The sequence below is a fragment of the Microcaecilia unicolor genome, chromosome 2 (assembly GCF_901765095.1).
Source record: "Microcaecilia unicolor chromosome 2, aMicUni1.1, whole genome shotgun sequence".
Lineage (NCBI taxonomy): Eukaryota > Metazoa > Chordata > Amphibia > Gymnophiona > Siphonopidae > Microcaecilia > Microcaecilia unicolor.
Window position 1 is genome coordinate 254,549,371 of NC_044032.1, and position 23,668 is coordinate 254,573,038.

General features: G+C 40.8%; 1 protein-coding gene across 2 annotated transcripts in view; it reads left to right on the top strand.

The window, feature by feature from the left end:
• Positions 1 to 23,668, top strand: part of LOC115463448 — a 102,661-nt gene that overhangs the window by 72,705 nt on the left and 6,288 nt on the right. For both annotated transcript variants that reach the window (XM_030193949.1, XM_030193948.1), the window contains exons 5-8: positions 1,225 to 1,257; positions 18,028 to 18,155; positions 18,259 to 18,430; positions 18,738 to 18,877. In XM_030193949.1, the coding sequence (XP_030049809.1) occupies positions 1,225 to 1,257; positions 18,028 to 18,155; positions 18,259 to 18,430; positions 18,738 to 18,877 (473 nt within the window). The remainder of the gene's footprint in view (positions 1 to 1,224; positions 1,258 to 18,027; positions 18,156 to 18,258; positions 18,431 to 18,737; positions 18,878 to 23,668) is intronic.

Consider the following 23,668-nt stretch of genomic DNA (forward strand, 5'->3'; position numbering starts at 1 on the left):
GACCAAGCAGTTAATCTGAGGAAGCTCTGGAAGACATGTGCTTAAAATACAGAATGATGGGAAGATGTTGGTAGGGTACTGAGGTTGTGAAGTTGATAAGACTGGGTTTGAGTATCGGGGTTGAAATTGGAAGTTGGGGGTAGGGTATTAGGCAAATACGAGCAGGACTGTATTAAGGGACCAGTGATATGAATGGGAGTATGTGAGATGGTCTAAGGATAATAGATGGGTGTGAGAAAGAAGGGGGAAATGGGGTATAGAGGGGCGGTGACAGATTGATTGAAGAACTTGAAAGGACTAGGGAAGAGGTGAAAGAAAATAAATGCTCAGAACTGTGAGAAGAAAGGAGGTTAGAAATGGGAGGGCTGTAAAAGTGTGACAGGGAGGTGAGAAACTGGCAAGAGGGTAAGAGAAGGAAGAAAGGCACTGGGCGCAGGTGATGGAAGAGAGCAATAGAGAAGAAGCTGGTATTTATGACTTCATAAGAAGCAGGCTGGAGAAGGGACTACAGAGGGTTGAAATATTGACTAGGGAGTGGGTGAGTGATGGGGGGAAATGGAACTGCGGGGAGAGGAGGTTGGGAAGTGAAGAGAGCAGTAGGGATGAAACCTAGCTATGAGTGGTAGAGAGTCAGAGGAGAGTGAGTATTGGAGAAAAGAAAAGGAAAGATCTATGTGAAAGTTAGGGGAAAGAGAGAAGTAATGGAAGGGAGACTCTTTTCCCAAAGTCAATTAAGAGGAATATAGAAGGCAGCATCCAATACTAATAGGAAAAATATGTTCAGACAGAAAAGGTAGGAGAGAAGCATTTTGGAGATTAATTTTATAAAGGATTTGTTTTTGTATGTAAAGCCTTTTATAAAATTATGCCTGCATAAAAGTATGGCGTCACCCTCTTGTGAGAATATGAAGCCTGCTGACCTTGGAGAATACCTGCTACAGGTAAGTATCTTCGCTTTCTATAAGGACACAGACAGTCATTTAGCTTTATAGAATAGCTTCAAAATAATTATCTACTTGGCCTCCCCACCAAAGTGACCTGTTATAAAATTACCTTTCATGTTTTCAATTTTTAGTGGATTTGGAAATATTTCAGCTTTGGTAATGTGCATTTATGTAACTATATTTTGGAGTGGAATGTATACATATTCAGCATGTCTAGCATAATCTGTACTACTAGTCAGTCAAACAGCAAATTTTCTGCGTGTTTTTTTTTTTTAAACAGAAAGAAGCAACAGAAAAGCAGCAACAGCAAAAGGTATTACTGTTTGTTATAGTGAGATACTGAAACAGCGGTATTGTTCCATTTTCACATACTTTTTTAAATAACACTTATACATGGAGTTTTATGGTTCACTGGTGATCTGCAAGTAAAGTGAGGTTTTATTGTGCAGTTCCTTCACACATTTTTATTTATTTTATTTTAATATATTTATCTGTTGAACACACTGTGATGGATGACGCTTTTCAACATGCAGTTTTATTATCACTTGGTTTTTTATTTTTAGTTAGCTGTTCCTTAATATTCAGATATATCACTGTATGTTCACATATGGTTTGGTATCTGTCATTATATTTATATTCTATGAATAATTATTTTGTATGTATATTTTATTTGTATGTAATTATAGTAAAAAATTATACGTCAAAAATTCTTTTAAAAAAATTTGTGGACAAAGGATTTGGCTCTTCCATGACATTACGAAATCAACACAGGACAGAAGAAAGAGATTTTTGGCTTTGAGAGAAGAAACAAAAAAATTGGGAGCAACATTTTCACTAGTATATCCATGTAAATGTTTGATAAACTTTACTGGGACAAAATATGTCTTTTTTGAACCGGATCAGCTTCAAGTGTTTTTAGATACTAAAAAGATTCCGGATAGACCAGAAGTTAGAGAATAAGATCTTTGATTAAGATAAGAATGTATGTGAACAGGCCAGGCCATTTTCTTCAAGGGTTATATTAGTAAAATATCTCTTCAACTATTAAACTTCCCCCGCCCCCCCGCCCCCCCTCCCCCGTTCCTCTTCATATTGTGGTCTAAGAGAGTGATAGATTGTATACAATATATTTTCTAGTTTAGACTTTTTCTTTCATTGTATCAATTTACAGTCATCTCTGTATTACTGTTTGCAAGTGACCCTTGTAAAATTAAAGATTATAAATAAATGCTTAAAAAAAAACTGGTTAAAAGATGGAAAACAGAAGAGTAGGGTTAAATGGTCACTACTGGAGAAGGTTAGACAGTGGGGTTCCCCAGGGGTCTGTGCTTGTACTGCTGCTTTTTAACATATTTATAAATGATGATCTAGAGATGGGAATAACTAGTGAAGAAAGTGGAGCCCAAACCATAGCAACGTGATGCAAGTTTCTACATTAGGAGTCACCGCCCAGGAAAAGGATCTAGGTGTCACTGCTGATATATTGAAACCCTCTGTTCAGTGTGCAGCGACAGCTAAGAAAGCAAATGGAATGTTAGGAATTAATAGGAAAGGAATGGAAAACAAAACTGAAAATGTTATAATGCCTCTGTATCGCTCCATGGTGTGACCACACCTCAAATACTGTGTGCAGTTCTGGTCACCACATATCAAAAAAGATACAGTGGGGGAAATAAGTATTTGATCCCTTGCTGATTTTGTAAGTTTGCCCACTGACAAAGACATGAGCAGCCCATAATTGAAGGGTAGGTTATTGGTAACAGTGAGAGATAGCACATCACAAATTAAATCCGGAAAATCACATTATGGAAAGTATATGAATTTATTTGCATTCTGCAGAGGGAAATAAGTATTTGATCCCTCTGGCAAACAAGACCTAATACTTGGTGGCAAAACCCTTGTTGGCAAGCACAGCGGTCAGACGTCTTCTGTAGTTGATGATGAGGTTTGCACACATGTCAGGAGGAATTTTGGTCCACTCCTCTTTGCAGATCATCTCTAAATCATTAAGAGTTCTGGGCTGTCGCTTGGCAACTCGCAGCTTCAGCTCCCTCCATAAGTTTTCAATGGGATTAAGGTCTGGTGACTGGCTAGGCCACTCCATGACCCTAATGTGCTTCTTCCTGAGCCACTCCTTTGTTGCCTTGGCTGTATGTTTTGGGTCATTGTCGTGCTGGAAGACCCAGCCACGACCCATTTTTAAGGCCCTGGCGGAGGGAAGGAGGTTGTCACTCAGAATTGTACGGTACATGGCCCCATCCATTCTCCCATTGATGCGGTGAAGTAGTCCTGTGCCCTTAGCAGAGAAACACCCCCAAAACATAACATTTCCACCTCCATGCTTGACAGTGGGGACGGTGTTCTTTGGGTCATAGGCAGCATTTCTCTTCCTCCAAACACGGCGAGTTGAGTTCATGCCAAAGAGCTCAATTTTTGTCTCATCTGACCACAGCACCTTCTCCCAATCACTCTCGGCATCATCCAGGTGTTCACTGGCAAACTTCAGACGGGCTGTCACATGTGCCTTCCGGAGCAGGGGGACCTTGCGGGCACTGCAGGATTGCAATCCGTTATGTCGTAATGTGTTACCAATGGTTTTCGTGGTGACAGTGGTCCCAGCTGCCTTGAGATCATTGACAAGTTCCCCCCTTGTAGTTGTAGGCTGATTTCTAACCTTCCTCATGATCAAGGATACCCCACGAGGTGAGATTTTGCGTGGAGCCCCAGATCTTTGTCGATTGACAGTCATTTTGTACTTCTTCCATTTTCTTACTATGGCACCAACATTGTCTCCTTCTCGCCCAGCGTCTTACTGATGGTTTTGTAGCCCATTCCAGCCTTGTGCAGGTGTATGATCTTGTCCCTGACATCCTTAGACAGCTCCTTGCTCTTGGCCATTTTGTAGAGGTTAGAGTCTGACTGATTCACTGAGTCTGTGGACAGGTGTCTTTCATACAGGTGACCATTGCCGACAGCTGTCTGTCATGCAGGTAACGAGTTGATTTGGAGCATCTACCTGGTCTGTAGGGGCCAGATCTCTTACTGGTTGGTGGGGGATCAAATACTTATTTCCCTCTGCAGAATGCAAATAAATTCATATACTTTCCACAATGTGATTTTCCGGATTTAATTTGTGATGTGCTATCTCTCACTGTTACCAATAACCTACCCTTCAATTATGGGCTGCTCATGTCTTTGTCAGTGGGCAAACTTACAAAATCAGCAAGGGATCAAATACTTATTTCCCCCACTGTATAGTGGGATTAGAAGGTACAGAGAAGGGTGACGAAAATGATAAAGGGGATGAGACGACTTTCCTATGAGGCAAGGCTAAAGTGGCTAGGGCTCTTTATCTTGGAGAAGAGGCTGCTGAGGGAAGATACGATAGAAGTCTATAAAATAAAGAGTGGAAAGGAATGGGTGGTTGTGAATCGCTTTGTACTCTTTCCAAAAATACTAGGACTACGGGGCAAGCAAAGAAGCTAAGTAGTAGTACATTTAAAACAAATTGGAGAAAATATTTCCATTCCTCACCCCTTCTCAGACGATTCAGTTTTTCTCAGTTTTACTCTTCCTTCTCCACAGTCATGGATCACCTTCCTGCTCCCTGTTCTAGAGTTCCAGCACATCTCTGTACACTGAGGTCATTCCTGTTTGCATCTTTGCAGCATTTCCTCTCCAACTCATGGATTGCGGGACAGATTCAGTTCCACCCCCAAAAAGTCCCTATAAGTTGTGGTCCACCAATTACACTCCACAGGGCCACAGCCTCTTGCCCTCCAGAGATCACATGCTAAGTGGAAAACTTGGTTATAGCCCAGAAGTCCTGGACACAGAAGTATGCATTCATATTGAACCACTTTATAAAGCTTTAATCATCACAAAGTGAGTGACTGGCCTGGAGTGCTGAGTTAGGGGTGACTTTAGGCTATCCAGTGCTCTGTGCAAAAATGGAAATTAGTATTCCCTTTAGTGGGTGACAGCTTTGGCATAACATTCCCCTCCTTTAGAAGTGTTGATACTCCAGCACAATATCCCTCCTTTCTTCCCCCACTGCCATCCCTCCACTCACTCTTTCCTCCTGCCCACATGATGTGGGGGGGACAAGGGAGGGGGTGAGGATGACAGAATCACCTTTTTTCTGAGGACAAGCAGGACTGTGAATCGTCATGCATGGGTGACTTCAGTGATGGAGCCCAGCATGGGGAGAGGGCCGCTCACCTCGCATGTGCATCTGTCCTCACTTGCTACTGTTATGTGGAATCTCCTCAGTCTGTCATTTCTCCGAGGACAAGCAGACCAGTTGTATTCTCACAGCTGACGGAGCCCAGTGCGGACACTGACTAGCAAGATTAATGTAGAATTTTCTAACAGCATCCCACTTTGCATGTGCAGGTGCCTTACTGCCTGATGCATGAGTGCAGGTCTGTCAGTCTCTTCATTTTTCCACGGAGCAGGGAGTCTGTGTCATTGTGTTCTCCTCTCAGTGCCTTTTTTCCTCCAATTACTGCCTTTTTCATGCGGGTATCTTTATCCTTTTCACAATTACTATTCCTTCCTCTTTATTTTAGTCTGTTACCCTTTAATTTTTGTAGTATTTTCAGCTTTTCAAGTTTCCTTTCTTTTTTGCGAGTTGCTAGTACTGTTTAGGCTGGAGCACTGACCTCAATTTGAATGCTGCCCCCATTTCACAGTTCACAATTGAGGAGTTTAATTTGGCTGTGATTCTTTTCTCGATGTCAAAGAAGGCAAGGTGCGCCCAGTGTAATCGGGTGATTTCCATGATGAACCTGCACTCTTGCATCGGATGCCTTGGGACTGACCAATAGCCTAACTCTCGTTCTCTCTGTTTGAAAATACAGTTGAGTATACAGAGGGCACAGCAGGTCCAGCAAGAGAGACGCTTTTGGCTCCTCGAAGGCTGATCCGTCAACATAGGCACTGGAAGCATCAACCTCGATGGCTGATAAGAAGACTTCAGCTACCACTGGGAGTGCATCAGCATCGAGGAGGTCTCCACCTCTCTCAACATCAGGCATTGAAAGTAGGCCCCGGGAATAGTCTGCATTGGACCCGACACCAAGCGTGCATACATGTTAGACATTGACACCAAAGGACCGCAATGCTGAGCATTGGGGGAAGCCCAAGAAGCATAAATATTGGTACTCATCAATGCACAGTGCTGGGAGCTTTAGGGCATCGGCATCGCTGGTACCCGAGAAGCGCCGGCACTAGGAGGAGCACTCCCCCTCTTTGGTAGAGGTGCCAGTGCACAAGTCTCCAAGCAGCCATGTTCTCGCTTCCGGTTCAGCACCAACGACTTCTCTGGCTTCCTCTCTGCTGGCTCCCATGTCTTTGCCGATGCCTTCCTTCAATGAGCGGTTCCAAGCCATGCTCAGGAAGGAGCTGGTGTGGATGCTGTCATTGCAATCCACTCGGGCATCGAGGGTGCTTGCGCTAACTGCAGATCAGCCCCAGATTCTTCCTAAGGCTCAATCCGTTCCTGTGGAGATATCCTCAATGCTGGTGCCTTGAAGGGTGTCGATATCAACTTAAGGTTCAAGTTTATTAGGGCTTGATGCATTTTAAGCTCTTAAGGCAGCCATAGAAGCGGTTTACAATAAATGTAAAAGGGCATACAAACGGAAAAGAACTACAAATATCGTAGGATAGATGAGAGAAGAGAGGGAGGGGAGTTCAGTAATTGGACGCTGATTCCACAAGCCAGCAGCCACCGTGCCAGTACCACAGCTAGTCATGACCTATAAGAATCTAGTAAAGGGCTTACTAGTTAAAGAGATGCCGGCAAGGCATTCCCTAGAGAAGGACCAAACCAATTGCACGAAATATGCAGGAGCGGATGAAGTTATGACATACAGTACATAAGGAGGGGGCATTGAACAAGTTAGCTGATAAGGAGTGAAGGAGCCTCGCTGGTGTGCAAGAGGTCAAGAAGTGAGAGACAGAGAGTGCTAGAAGAATAAACTATGTATACCAGGACAAGGAGTTTGTGGGCGATTCTATGAGTGATTGGCAAACAGTGTTCCGATTTTAGAAGGGGAGTGATATGTTCAAAGTTTTTGGAACCGGTGATAAGCCATACAGCTGTGTTTTCAACAAGCTGAGATGAATGTCGTGCTGCCTGATGCCATAGAGTAAGGAGTTACAGTAGTCCAGATGAGTAATTCCAAATTAGTGGACAAGGACACGGAGAGCAGACTGGTCAAGAAGGTGTTGGATTGAGTAGATCTGCTTTACTTTGTAGATGAAGCATCTAACAATATTGGAGACGTGAAGTTTGAAAGTCAGTGTGTTATCTAGGGTGACCCCCAGGGCTTTAACTGTTGGAACAAAGGAGAACGGTTTTCCTTCAGGTTTTACAGGGGAAAGTGGGGAATGATCCCCTGAACGGCTAAAGAGAAGCTACTTTTTTTTTTCTCTGGGAGAAGTCTAAGCTTATGGGAATGAAGCCAGGTAGCAATACTGTCAAGACATTAATTTAGACTATGAATCTCCTTATCAGTGCAGGGTAAACTAGCCAATATCTGGATGTCATCAACCTATGCGATACAATACAACAGAATTTATATTCCGCTATATACTAACTTAGAGTCAATGCGGATTAAAAGTTAAATTAAAAACTAGACCATCACTAGGAAAAATACAATAATATAGTTATACGGAGACCAATCAAAACTATCTCAATACCATAAACACAAAATTACATTTAATAAATGGAATTAAGCCTTTAGCAATTTACAAGTGTAGGTAAGCTTCAATCAGTCTTCACTCCAAAGGAAGGGAGTTCCAACATTGCACTGAACAATAAATAAAACCAGAGCTATGATGACATTTATACTTCACATAAGTAAACTGCAGTAAACAATGGTCCTTAGATCTAAGGGAAAAAACAGTTGTTCCTACAGTAAATAACTCCATCAGATAATCTGGAACAAAACCATAGAATAATTTGTGAGTATACAAAGCTTAAATTTACATTATGCTTCTATAGGAAGCCAATGGAGAGATCACAGTAAAGGAATGACATGATCAAACCTATGTCCTCCACAGATTAATCTTGCAGCTGTATTCTGCAAGATTTGTAAATGTTTTAAGATGACTGAGTATCCAGTGTGCAAAACAAAAAGCACCAAGGGCCTTCAAAAAAAGGGGGTAAAAACCTTTAATCATATACGTTGGTGACACAATTCTTGAATGGACCCGACACGGTCCGTGTTTCGGCGCATTGCGCCTGTGTCAGGGGTCGCGAGAAATGGCAGAAGACGTGCGGCGGTATTGTGAAGCACAATACAATTGTGAGGAGTAATATACTGCAACGCCGTGTGATCCCTTCGCTCGGAGTCTTCTTCCCAGTCCTCCTATTTTTTTTGCAGGGTTCTCCCTCTGATCCCAGACAATAGAGGACACAGAAGCCTCAACTTGCATTGCACCCAAAACCAAGGACAGGGTTTTTATGGCCTCTAAGAGAAAATAGTCTCAGTTCCCATATTTATTCTGGACAACCTTTATGTAGGAGGAAGGCTGTGGAGGAGTGGCCTAGTGGTTAGGGTGGTGGACTTTGGTCCTGAGGAACTGAGTTCGATTCCCGGCACAGGCAGCTCCTTGTGACTCTGGGCAAGTCACTTAACCCTCCATTGCCTGCCGCATTGAGCCTGCCATGAGTGGGAAAGCACGGGGTACAAATGTAACCAAAAAAAAAAAAATTATTTTTTGCAAGCAGATGGCCCCTTATAACCTCAGGTGAAAGTCAAGTTGAGATCCATATATAATGCAAGCACTTTTGGATCCCCTGATGAAGGTGTAGGTGAAACGGGTTCCTGTTGGCATTATGTCTAAAGATAAGTGCTAATCAAAAAAACAAAACACTGGGGATCTTCAAGTCTCTTGTAATCTCCAAGGCCAAATATCTAACTACAAAATGAGATTATTAATTCATATTGGCAAAATATTCTTGATAAATCTAGATTCAATTGAGTATTCAATCACCGCATGTTCTTCAGTTGCTGGAAAAAAAACTTCCACTGCGGCATTCATCTGATCTGCAGGGCTACAATAAATCGCAGTCAATATGCAAAAATATAACAAGCTAAAAACTGAGCACCATAAAACTTAAAAACTGCAAATAATCAAGAAACTTCAGACAGCTCAGAATACTGCAGCCAGACTCATATTCGGCAAATCAAAATATGAAAGTGCAAAACCCCTACGAGAAAAGCTGCACTGGCTCCCACTCAAGGAACGCATCACGTTCAAAATATGCACCCTAGTTCACAAAATCATTCACGGAGACGCCCCAGCTTACATGTCAGACCTGATAGACCTACCACCCAGGAATGCAAAAAAATCATCCCGCACATTCCTTGATCTTCACTTCCCCAACTGTAAAGGTGTAAAATACAAATTAACGCATGCGTCAACCTTTTCCTACCTGAGCACACAATTCTGGAACGCGCTACTGTGCAACTTAAAAACGCTCTATGAACTAACTAACTTCCACAAACTACTGAAGTTCCATCTCTTTCATAGGGCATACCACAAAGATCATCAAATGTGAACTCCTGTACAAATATCCAGAACTGACTACAATATTCGATTGTTAAATCTACAGATATATGTTTTATCATTATCAAGTAACCCAAGATCCTCCTGTAATGTCAAATGTATATTCTCTTATATGTTTCCACTATTCATGATGTATTGTAAGCCACATTGAGCCTGCAAAGAGGTGGGAAAATGTGGGATACAAATGCAATAAATAAAATAAAGTAAAAACAAAGTCCAACAAAATCATTAAATGCAAAGCTTTTCTTTGTTGTTGTTTATCTTGCTCTACATGAATCCATGTTTCACCTAGTTGCGTCATCAACTAAACTGATATATAGAAGAAAGAAATTTGATTGGGCCTCTCTTTTTGTTGAAGGGTCTACATTGGCTGTGAATGCTTGTATAGAGTTTAAGGTAGTTTGTTGGGTGTATAAAATTATTACTGGTTGTTGTCCTCATTCTCTTGTAGAGTTACTAACCTTCCCTTCTTGGTTGACATCTCATTCTAGCTCTATATTTAAACTGGGTTTTCCATCGGTGAAAAATGTTCAACTAAAGTGCTTTTGTGATAGCTCTTTTAACTATCAATCTAATAAGATATGGAATCTACTACTTGTTCAAATTTAGTCTTTTATCTACTTATTTTCTATGTCACGGGCTATAAATGGCAGAGTAGAGCTAGAATGGGAACTCCAGTCTGTCCCATTAAACTATGTCTATGTGTTCCGTAAGTTTATTCTTTATAATAGTTTTGACTGTTTTGCCTGGAACCCTTTTTAAAAATTTGGCATTATATTGTCCTCCCTTCAGTCTTCAGGTACTATGGACAACTTTAACAGGAGGTTACAGATCTGTTGAGATTTTCCTCTACCAGTTTTGTTTCTTTTTTATAACCTCGGACAGGTGGGTTCTCAACATTGTCCAGATAGGACAACTATCTTCAGTTGGCAAACCAGCCTCCAAATTGCCCACCAAGAGTATCAAGGTTAAGCTCTCAGCATCAGGAAATACTTAAAAGGAACTCTCTTTCTTTTTAATAAGCCAGAGTGGCAGTCAAGTGCATTCTACCATGGGAAAGAGGGCAGGGATTTTTTTTTAAATATATTTTTATTAGAGTTTTCAAAGGATATACACATAGTCAAGCAATAGTAAGTAACTATTACAACCAGACCAAAATTTGTTTAAATGATATACAAAATAGAAGCAGAAATTTAACTATCATAACATTCAAAAAACTGAACTAAATAATACATATGAACAGTGAAATTAATATAATTGAGCTAGGAATGTTGGAAATTTAGAAAGAAATTTGTCAAACTTTGACCATTTCTATTACATTTTCAACTAGCTAGTAATGGATTCAGATAAATATCTTCATATTTCCTATATTGTATGACAGTATTCCACATATGAAAACAAGAAGATTGAGTTGTTTTTCCAATGCTGAATTATCGTTTTCAATGCTATGGAAATTAAAAGAAAAAAAATTTAAAGCAGCATCCACATCTGAAAGAACATTTGAAAAAGACAATGATTTCCAAATAATGAATTTGTATGTTGATTCATTAATTTCAAGAATACTCAAATCTTGCACCATTCATCTGTCCAGAATGAATAAACATAATTGCAAAAATCATGTGTCTGAGAGTTCCTTTTACATTGTTGCAAGACCAACAAAGATCACTTTGAGAGAGGCCACATTTGAAGGATTTAGTTGGTGTCCAATGTGTGTTCTATGTTGAAGAAAAAAATAAAGATTGAATAATTGAGGAAGAGAGTCATCGTAGTATATCTTTGTAGACTGGGGTAAACATGTTTCCCATTTTGGTCAGTTGACTGATTAAGGACACAGCTTAAAAGATCTGTTTGCTCAACCATTCAGGTGTTGAGAGTTGGAATAATTTATGATAAGCTCTTATAAGTCTCATTTATCACCAACAGAAAAACTAAAGTTTGTAGGAGCCTTGCTAGACATGACTTGAGCAACTGCCTTTCTTCCCTCACTCACCCATATCCTAGTCATCACAGGCCTGGAGGAGAAGGGCAGCATAGCAGCTACTCCTCATTCTTGATCCAGCCCAGCTAGCACATAAATATATACTATTTTCTAACCTCTGTATGTCAGCTTTCACATTCATTTCTTAATAATTTCTCCTTTTCCATGTGTGGCCCTGTCTTTCTCTCCACAGCTTAACTTCTCCCAGTCTAGTCTCACCTCTTCCTGTTATTTCCTTCTCTCACTTTTCTGACCATCATTTCTCTCCACCATGATTCCCTTTCCTTTCACACCCTTTTCATTCAGCTCTATCCTTTTCTAACTCAATAAATCCCCTCACTGACCATCTTCTGCTGTTCTTCCTTTCTCCCCTCTCAGCTCTTCTTACTCTTAGTACCTGTGTCCACTACTCTTCTAAAGCTGTACACCTAGCTTCTGCCCCATCACGCAGCCTCTCTCCTGTCTTCACATAAGCATTCTGTCTTTCAAGCAGTTAACCCCTTTCCGTTTAATTACAGTATAATGTTGTTGCTGAAACTGATGTTCTCTCTCAATGATAATTCTTTTTTTCATTCTGAGGATTTTTTTTCATACTCTTATGGCTAATATTTTGAATATAATTCCTTTAAATATAAAAGGTTTGAATAATCCTTTCAAAAGAAGTAAATTTTGGATCGCTATTAAGACTCCCCCTGATGTTCTGTTCATTCAAGAAACTTATTTAGATGCTAATTGTAAATATTCCTTTGCGGCAGTTTCTCTGCTGCTGGTAAAAAAAAAAATTGGTTCAGCAATTTATAACATTGTTACCACTCACTTTAATATCACAATGTTCAAATGAAAGATTGATTATTATACTTGTATTGATCATACCCCATTAGTATTTTGTAATATATATGCCCCAAATGCAGATGATCCCTCTTTTTTTTCCCCCAAAATATAGCTAACAACCTAATATCGTTTACTTATATTCCCATCCTATGGGGTGGTGATTTCAATTTAGTCCTGAACCCAACTATTGATAGGAAATCTAACCCTCCTGTTTATTAAGCCATGCTAGCAGCTGCTGTGTGCTAATACCGACACAGCCCATTCACTTTGAATGGGCTGTGTTAGCATTGCTGCACGGCAGCAGCTAGTGCACCTTAGTAAACAGGGGGATAAATGTTTTACCCCCTACTTCAAAAAGCTGAAAGTTTTTCTCCACTATAATTGAAAAATTACAACTTATTGACATTTGGAGATTACTTTATCAAACTGAATTTGATTTTTCCTTTTATTCTCCTCCACACAATACCCACTCACATTTTCTTTTTTCCAATACTTTAACTCCCAATGTATTGGACTCTGAAATTCATTCTATTACTATATCAGACCATGCAGCAATACATGTTAAAATAAAAATGTCCCCTTCCCATAAATCTAAATTCCATTGGAGATTCAACCCTATTTTAATTAATGAAGGCTTTACTGATTCGGTTAAAACTGCAATCCAATAGTATTGCTTTCATAACCAAATTGAAGATACTTCTATAGCTATTTGGTTGGATGCCTTCAAGGCTTCTATTAGGGGCAATATAACTTACTATATTAAATGGCATAAACAAGAAAGTGCTTCTTTAGACGCTCTCAATACAGAAATCAAAAAATCCAGAAAATCAATATGCCTTGACTTCTAATATACCATTTTTTCAAACCTTGTTCGACTTATGCAGAATATATAACACTATCTGTTCTAAATTAGCCAGTCATAGCTTCCATAGGAGCGAGATTCTATGCAGAACAGAATAAAGCAGGTAGATTAGTGTCATAAAGCTGCATTTGTACGTTTTTCTCACAAAAAGTCCAAATTGATATATTCAAAACCATATTTTAGATGTTTTTCTTTAAAGTCTATCAAAAGTGCGTTCAAATCACAAGGGGGCATGTTGGGGGCATTTCGAAGGTGGGATTAGGGTGTGCCTAACACTTGGATGTTTTACAGCCATAATGGAACAAAACAAAAACGTCCAGGACTAAAACTAAGACTTTTTTGTCTAGTCCTGTTTTCAGAATGAATAAGGCACAAAAAGGTGCCCTAAATGACCAGATGACTTACCAGCCTATATGATGGCCTCAGATGTTAGGTCTATTAGAGCAGCATGCAGGTCCCTGAAGTAGTGTAGTGGTCAGTGCAGTGCACAATGGAGGACCCAGGTCCCTATTATCTCCCTCTACCTGTCACACTTGTGGTGGAAACTGTGACCTCTGCCAAAAATCACCAAAACCTATTGTACCCACATATAGGTGCCCCTTCACCCATAATGGCTATTGTAGTGGGGGTCAGTGGGTTTTGGAGGGCTCAGGGGACAAGATAAGGGAACAAAGGTGAGATGTATATCTGCACAAACCATGTTTTTGATACAGTATTTTCAGAAAAAAAGACGTTTTTCTTTCGAAAATGGCCTTTCCTATTCAGATTTTTAGACATTTTGTGTAAAACATCCAAAATCGGATTTAGACGTCATATCGAAAATGCCCCTCAGAGTATCCTCCTTGAAAGATTCCCATGGTAAAATTATTACCAAAGATCCTGATATTGTAAAAATTTGAAAATATTTACAACTCTATATTCCTCAGAAATAATTACCTCCAATTCATATATAGACAATTTTAAAAATCTAAATTGGATTACCCAGTCTTAAAAGAGAAACAAGCCAAAATTCTTGATTCCCCCTATTGCACAATCTGAAGTTATCTCGGCTATAAAATCATTTCCTTTAAATAAAGCGCCTGGTGTGGATAGGTTTTCTGCAGAATTTTATAAGACCTTTACTTCAGATCTCTCACAAACCCTCTATAATATTTTTATACGAGATCAGAATATTTTTGGTACCTTTTATAGAGGCTAAAATAGTCATTATACCTAAACCTGGTAAGGATAATACTAGTGTGACTAATTATAGACCAAACTCTGATTAATTTAGACAGTAAAATTTATGCTAAAGATTATTATCCGAGGAGAAGCACAAGTGGGTCGACGTCGGCCCGGGAACTGGCATTTGCTATAGCAAATAGAAAAAACTTTGCCAGAGCCTTCTGGCGCGTGCGTGCACTGCACATTAATGGACTGACTTCCCGCCCACCGTGCGAGCGCGTATCTCAGTTTTCTTTATTCCGCGATGAGGTTCAGCAGATTTATTTCTCTGCTCCCTTCTGTGCCCGGGAAAAGAGCATTCTTTTTTTTTTTTCGCAACTCTACTTTTAGTCGCATGTTTTTTTTCATTTAGTTCATTATTTAAAAAAAAATTTTTTTTTTAAGTGTGTCCTTTATTTTTTTTAAGTTCCTTTTTGTCCCCTGGTTTTAAGTTTCCTTTCTTTTTTGGCGTGGCCGGGTTTCTACCCTTTTTTGTGCCCTTTTTACTTAGGCACAATCGAGTCCTTTGATTTCGCCGGTGCCGTTTTTTCTTCTATGTCATCGAAGACACCCAGCTGCTTCAAACGTTGTACTCGGTGCAACCAGTCCATCTCAGGTACAGATACCCATCCTTGGTGTATTCAGTTCCTTGGGCCCGACCATAGCCCAGCTCGTTGTGCCCTGTGTCTTCGTATGAAGAAAAGGACCCAACTAGCTTGAGAAGCCCAAAGCGAGAACATTTTTAGGGCTCAGTCAGGTCCTTCAACATCGGCAGCTTTTCCCACAGGCTTGGGAGAAGATGTTGATGCCTGGGCATATGACACTGCAGCAAAGCCTGGGAGAGGGGCATACAGGACCTGCAGAACCTGAGAGAGGAAATGGTCAGGTCTGGTTCCAGAGGCTGAGGGATAAGCACAGATATATGCAGTGTTTACCCTGGAGTTCATTCTGCTACTCCATGGGGCTTCACTGCTCATTGAGTCTCAGAATAAGAAATCTGGTTTATTAGCACTTACTATACTGCCTTTCCTGTAAATATAAGGCAGCTTATATTCTAAATGAAAACAGGAAAGATACTGCCTTTCCTGTAAATATAAGGCAGCTTATATTCTAAATGAAAACAGGAAAGAAACACCAGTGAACCAGGTAGGAAAGAGGAAAAAAGAGTGTCAGTTGTACAATAAGAGAGTCAATCAAGATAACTATGCTTTTCCTTAATCTGTAGCTCCTGCATGCTCAAGCAGCCCAGCAGTCAGGTTCCAGTCAGTGGGTGGGTGGGGGGGGGGGGGACTGGTGAGCTGACTCCAAAGATGCCCAGACTCTGTAGAGAAAGTGAGCCGTCTACGTTATCTAAGTCCTTTAGGGAAGGTACAGAGCTGCTTAGGAGTAAGCTGGAGCTGAAGCCTGAGGACCTAGAGGAAGGGGAGCTTGCTCCCACCTCAGAAGAAGGATCTTCAGTGGTGCACTTGATTGGTAAGGAAATGCTCTTTCTCTCCCCCACCCCCCATATCTCACAAATAGTTTTTTTGCTTATGCATCACAGAGGAATAGGCTTCCGAAGCACCAGTGTCTGATCCCGTTTCAATAAGGATTTGGAACCAGTCCTGGGCTTTTCCTTTTCTCCAGCCTATTCTGATGATCATATTGATGGAGTAGAATACAACGATGCTACTTTTTATGGTGGCCAGGTACTGGTGAAACTCCATCCCCTTAAGGAGGAGCAAGAACACCTGTTAAAAGGTCCCAAGGTTGATGTTTTGGTAACTGGTGACTCATACGACCACCATTCCACCGGGAGGGGAGCACTGTTAATGGCTCCCAAAGATCTCAAGATGGAAGTGGTGTTGCTGGTCTTCAAAAATGCTAGCCTAGAGCTCCAGGCAGCTATATGCAGGAGCCTGGTAGCAGGTGCTCTGCTACAAACCAGTTGTAGCATCTTCTGGAGTGCTTAGGGAGACTGGCATTGTTCCCCTTTATCACTTGGTCTGCACTACAGCCAGGTTAATAGAAGCTGTGTAGCTTTTATACGATTGCTTGTGCATTGTTTGTTGTTCTGGGATCAATATAAAGGCTCAAAGATACACTGTTTATTACACTGTTAGTGTGTGTGAATATAATCTCTTAGCACATCTGCCACACTATCTACCAGACTTCCTACACAACATATTCCCACACACAATTTTGCAAGCCTTGTTCTATTTGATTCCCATACTTTGCAGTTTGCAGGCAAGATCTCTCTCCTGTTCACTTCGATACTGGATGGATACTCTTTGGGTACATGAAATGTTAATCTCGTACTCCTTTCTCCTCCTCTTGGTACACAACTAACTTCTACGTTGGATTCCAGAAACCCTTGGGATATCCAGTGACAAATTCCCTCTGTCAGCTGTGAAAGGTTCTTTTTTGTAGAGCAAGGGGGTCCTATTTTTTTAGGCTCTCACTTTCTCCCTTCATATCCCTATTAAAGCGCTGTAATGGATCTAGTAGACTGCTGCTTCGAAGTTAAACAGCTTCTCTTAAAATTTGTTAGAAACACACTAGGGATCAGGGTATAGCTTAAAGTGTTTTGCTAAATCCTGCCCTGGAGTACCCCTTGCCAGTCAGGTTTTCAAGATATTCACAATGAATATGCATGAACTTGGTTTGCATACACTGCCTCCATTATATGCAAATCTCTTTCATGCATATTCATTGTGAATATCCTGAAAACCTGACTGGCAAGAGGTACTCCAGGATCAGACTTGGGAAACACTGACGTAAAAAAACACCATTTCATATTAAAACGAAGGCCCTGATATTAATTTAGTGGAATGAAATAAAAGTGGGAGGACGACCAAGGATTCCAAAGACTGAAAGGATATATAATAATAAAGATGTTTATTGAGGTATAAAGACTCGACACAACGTTGTGTTTCGGCCGTTAGGCCTGCATCAGGAGTCTTAATGCCAAATGCTTTTGAGAACTATTTGATGAAGGCAAATCCTCAACAAAGGGAGGTCTTTAGAAAGACCGTTGTGAAGGTGAGCGTGTTTCGTTGTCTCCTCTGACACAACGCTTGTATAGAATGCTGCCATAAACATCTTTATTATTATATATCCTTTCAGTCTTTGGAATCCTTGGTCGTCCTCCCACTTTTATTTCATTTCTTGTTGTTGTCCGTGGGGCGTCTAGAGTTCTCCGCCTTCTGGCGGATATTTTTTCTTTTTTCACTAATTTAGTGGAGACTCAATACAGTTCTTACTGAGGATAACATGGGCTGGGTGAGCCAGAGGTGTTCCGTAGCACCATGCAGTGAATACCCTTTCACGAAGGACTTATAATTCAAGTAAGTTCATAAAGGAATGAGAAAAAATGGTGATGATCTAAAGAAGCTTTCTTCATTACATATGTGGGCTTTTTTTTCAGAGGGTAAGATTAATTAGGTTAACTGAAATACTTTTGTTTTTCAAATTTTTATAATTAGGAGGTGGAAATTAGTCTACTTGAAGGTTTTAGGGTGTCTTCTGTAATGAGAACTGAGCCTCTTATCTGGTTTTAAGCAAGCATCATGATTCCTTAGGACACCTTTATAAAGGATGCTTATTTGTATTGCTCTGTTGAAACTAGAGTGAACTTTACCCTGCAGATGCTGGAAGGGCTAGTGGGAGAGCTTGGTGAAAAGGTACAGAAGTGTGACTCTCAAATCCAGTTGCTGGAGAGCGAGGTGCAGAATCATCAGGCAGATGCTAATACATGGTTGGAGATGGTGAACAGGTGAGGGATGCTATAGAGTATGTATTGTCTCGTGTAAAATGTCTGGGAATGCTGGGCTTGCCAAGCTTAAGTCTTTGGTTTAATGTGGCTATTTCTATCTCAGTGATTTGGAGCTTTGCCAGCTTCTGGATACCTTACAAGGAGTGAAACTGGTTTCTGCACATGATGACAAACTGGTACTGGATCTGCAGGCCAATGATTGTACCCTGATGCCAGAACCACAACTCCTGAGACTGTGTGTGTGCTGGATGCCTGAAGGAGGGATCAAGATACACGTGAGTTGATTTCCCTCACAATGTATGATGAGAGGGAAGTTGAGACGCATCTTGAATTTTGCTTTGAGAGTGATACATGTTAGTCTTTAAATCCTAGTCCAGTGAATTCCTGCTTCTTTCCTATTATATAACTTAAATTGTGTTTGATATAGTTGTATTGTGTGGTAGTTTGCTTGGTATGGTTAAATCACCACAAGCATACTCTCCAGTTTGATATAACCTTGCTTGTCATCAGATATCTTCCTCTTTTTCACTCTTGTCCAAGGAGACTTGTTCGGTTTACTTTTTTTTTTTTTGTGGCCTTCAGAGTGATTGTGATGTCTTCTGCCCAGCTGAAATTCTGTTGGCAGATGACCTGAAGAGTATGACAACAGCTCTTTTGGAAATACAGCAGTGTTTTCAGAGCCAGGCACAGCTACTGTGTGAGCTGCAGACACTAAAAGACAGGTTAGTATATAAGGTTGACGAATTTTCCATTAGTTTATACAGCAAGTTAGTAAAGCCTCTTTGTCAACAATCGGAATGAATTGGCCATGCAAGTAGGTTATCCAACTTATTTTTGAAAGAGATCGCCGGCCATCTTCCGACACAAATCGGGAGATGGCCGGCGATCTCCTGAATACGGCCAAATCGGTATAATCAAAAGCCGATTTTGGCCGGCTTGAACTGTGTTCCATTGCGGGGCCGGCGAAAGTTCAAGGGGGCGTGTTGGCACGGTAGTGAAGGCAGGGCGGGACGGGGGCGTGCACTGAGATGGCCGGCTTCGCCCGATAATCGAAAAAGAAAACCGGCCTTGACGAGAATTTGGTCCACTTTATTTGGCCCCTTTTTTCAGGTCCAAGTCCCAAAAAAGTGCCCCAACTGACCAGATGACCACCGGAGGGAATTGGGGAACACGTCCCCTGACTCCCCCAGTGGTCACTAACCCCCTCCCACCCTCAAAAATACAACTTTAAAAACTTTTTTTGCCAGCTTCAAATGTCATACTCAGGTCCGTCGCAGCAGTATACAGGTCCCTGGAGCAGTTTTAGTGGGTGCAGTGGACTTCAGGCAGGTGGACCCAGGCCCATCCCCCCCCCTACCTGTTACACTTGTGGTGGAAAATGGGAGCCCTCCAAAACCCACTGTACCCACATGTAGGTGCCCCCCTTCATCCCTAAGGGCTATGGTAGTGGTGTATAGTTGTGGGGAGTGGGTTTTGGGGGGGTTGGGGGGCTCAGCACCCAAGGTAAGGGAGCTATGCACCTGGGAGCTTTTTTTTTTTTTTTTTTAAACTTTTTAGAAGTGCCCACTAGGGTGCCCGGTTGGTGTCCTGGTATGTGAGGGGGACCAGTGCACTATTAATCCTGGCCCCTCCCACGACCAAATGCCTTGGATTTGGCCGGATTTCAGATCGCCGGGTTCGGTTTACATTATAGGCAAAAACCGATTCCGGCCATCTCAAACCCGGCCATCTTTGATATTTGGCCGGCCCCAACCGTATTATCGAAAAAAAAAGATGGCCGGCCATCTTTTTCGAAAATATGGTTGGCTCCGCCCCTTCTCACCGCCATCCTCGGAGATGGCTGGCGCCATTTGATTATGCCCCTCTATGTCAACCAATGGCAATGAGATAAGGGTAACACTGTTAGAGCTCAGGATTAACTAAGAAGAAGCTTTGCATGGCTATTCCCAGATGTTGTTGCCCCTGTGCTGGTTGCTCAGTTTTTGTTTCTTTCATCATGCTGATGGATTTAGCAATACTTCTTATTTTTGCAAGGTGTATGCTTTTATCACAATCTTAGATTTTTAAACTATATTTTACTTTTCATTTAACTGTCATTTCTCTTCAAAAATCGAGTTTGATTTAGCTTCTTTAATTTTCTGTTTTTCCATACCAGACCAGTCCAGAACTAATGGATTGTTCACTTAAAACCAGCAGATGGAGACAGACCAATTGTTTGCAGGCTCTACCCTATAAATGGATCCATAAAGAGTATGCTTTCCAGTTTTTCTCAGTCTCCAGCAGATGGTGACGCCTTCCTGTGCAGTTTCTTTATTCTAGTGTAGTGTGGTGTGGCATGCTTCTGAAGCAATTGGAGAACTGGCTGCAGTTTGATCAAATAGTAACAGCAGGAATCCAGGCCTCATAAAAAAAAAAAAATTACCTGCAGAGCCACAAGGGGATACTGTGAGGATTCTGAGTTCCTCCCCCACTCCTTTCCTCTCCCTTCTTCCATGTAAAAAAAAAGTACTCTGAAGAAAGGGAAGAAGATGACTGTAATCTGGTAGGGGCCTTCACTTTTCACCAAAAAATTGTACATAAGTTGAAATAGAATAACCAATCACAACATCAACCTTAAATCAAAAAGATTTTATAAAAAGGTGCTACATCATGATTGGAAAGAAGTAGCAAAATTCTTGACTTTCAGTCAAATATAATCATTGGTGTAAATTAAACCACAAACTATGCCCCACTTAAGGCCCTGTTTACTAAACAGAGTTAAAGGCACATTAATGTTTTTAACGTGCATTAACCATGTATGCACGTTAGCCATGTACGTGCCTACAATATCCCTATAGGCGCCTACATGGTTAGTGCGCACGCTAAGTGTAGGTGCGCTATAAACACTAATGTGCCTTAGTAAACAGGGCCCTTAGTAAAAAAAAAAATCAAAAACATTTACTTCACAATGATATCAGGACAGGAGTGCAGCACTGGATGATGTTCATTTACTTTTGTGATGCTGAAGAAAGGATATTTCATCCTATTTTAAATCTCAAAGAAGTAAATTGCACCCTTTAGGTGATGCACTTTTGGATGGAAATGTTGTGTTCTTACCTCCTAATTTTCTTTCCTCGAGTCCCATCTGACTAATTCTAACCACTAGGTGACAATTACAATATGCATGGTGGTGTTTGTTTGTTTTTTGTTTTTTTTATACAACAAAACTTTTCTGAAATTTGGCGTGTATTATATACCAAGGAGTAACTTTATTGAGGCTTATTCTCAGATCCTCATGAACATGGTTATTTCTACTTTAGTATAATTACTTTTACCCATTTAGGGGTCCTTTTACTAAGGTGCGCTGAAAAATGGCCTGCGGTAGTGTAGGTGTGTGTTTTGGGTGCGCGAAGCTCCTTTTTTCAGCGCACCTGCAAAAAATGCCTTTTTTACAAATTTTTGACAAAAATGGACGTGCTACAAAATCAAAATTGGCACATGTCCATTTTGAGTCTGAGACCTTACTGCCAGCCATTGACCTAGTGGTAAAGTCTCATGCGGTAACTGGGCGGTAATGACCTATGCGCATCAAATACCAATTGGCACATGTAGCGGACACGCGCCAGAAAATAAAATTTCTTTTTCGGATGCGTGCCAAAAATGAAATTACTGCAAGAGCCACACGGTAGCCAGGCAGTAATTCCATTTTGGCATGCGTTGGGCGTGTGTAGACGCTTACGTGACTTCGTAAAAAGGCCCCTTAAACCCTTGCATATGTACCCGAAGCAAAGCACAACTGACTCACTACATAAATTTAAGAAATGTTTTAACCAAGAATAACTAATAGAATGTCAGAAATGAGTAAATCTCTAACACTTTAAGACAAAAATCCTAATGAAAAAAATTGGTCCTACTCACCTTCAAAGCAATTGAATTTCTTATCCTTATTGTCGGTAAAAAACCTAGTGAAATCTTCTGGAGTAAAACCATCAGTTTTCCCGGCCTCCAGCAGCATCAGTGAGCTAAACACACTGCCTTTGACAGCCTGAAAGCTTTCCCTCTTCTACAAAATATATTTCCTCCTATTTGTTTTAAAAGTATTTCCGTGTAACTTCCTTGAGTGTCTCATAGTCTTTGTACTTTTGGAATGAGTAAAAAATCGATTTACTTCTACTTGTTGTACACCATTCAGGATTTTGTAGACCTCGATCATATCTCCCCTTATCCGTATCTTTTCTAAGCTGAAGGGCCCTAATCTCTTTAGCCTTTCCTCGTATAAGAGGAGTTCCATCCCCTTTATCATTTTGGTCGCTCTTTGAACCTTTTCTAATTCTGCTGTATCTTTTTTGAGATATGGCGACCAGAACTGAACGCAGTACTCAAGGTGTGGTTGTACCATGGACCGATACAAAGGCATAGTATTTTTGGTCTTATGCACCATCTCTTTCTTAATAATTCCTAGCAATCTCTTTGCTTTATTGGCCACTGCCCCACACTGAGCAGATTTCAGCATATTATCTACAATGACTCCTAGATCTTTTTCTTGAGTGCTGATCCCCAAAGTGCTTCTAGTGTTACCAAGGTTAATATTTGTATCTACTAGAATCGGGTCATGCAGGATGTTAACGTGTTCAATCCAAGGGCGTAGCCAGACCTGACATTTGGGGGGGGCACTAGGCATATAGGCGTGAGAGGTACTTGGTATACTCCTAAATAATTAAGGCATTATTTAGGAGTATACCAAGTACCTCTCGCGCCTATATGCCTAGTGCCCCCCCCCCCCCCCCCCCAAATGTCAGGTCTGGCTATGCCCCTGGATTGAACACGTTATTAATATCCTGCATGACCCGATTCTAGTAGATACAGATATTAACCTTGGTAACACTAGAAGCGGAGTCATTATATACGAATATTTCCCAAACAGAAGCATTGACAATTATTAGAATTGCACCGAGGCATAGGAGCACTAATTTAAGAATTCACACAGTACATCATCGAACTGGCAACAATAGCACTAAAATAGAACTATATTTTGAAGGCTGTTTTTAAAAACAAAAGGGCCATAATGTGGGGGCCATAATGACCAACTCTATAGCCAATCTTTATGTTGCAAGTTTTGAAAATAAGCTTTTAATAGACACATCTGTTAAGAGGCACATTGTACTCTGGCGTAAGTATAGAGATGATATTTTAATGATATGGAATGGTACGCATGAAGACCTTTTAGCCTTTTATGAATGGTTAAACACCAGAGATTGCAATTAGATGAAACAGAGTAAAAGTAATATCCCTTTTCTAGATATCATGCTTATGTATGTGGATGGCTGGTTTAAGACTACCATATATCACAAACCCACTGATGTGAACAATTTACTGCATTTTGGAAATTGCTATAATATGGCTTTAAAGCGCAACATACCTTTAAGTCAATTCTTGAGAGTAAAGAGAACATACTCAGAACCGTTTGATATGACCACTCAGACAGAGTTGATGGCCTCCAGATTACAGGCTTGGGGATGTCTATCAAAATATGT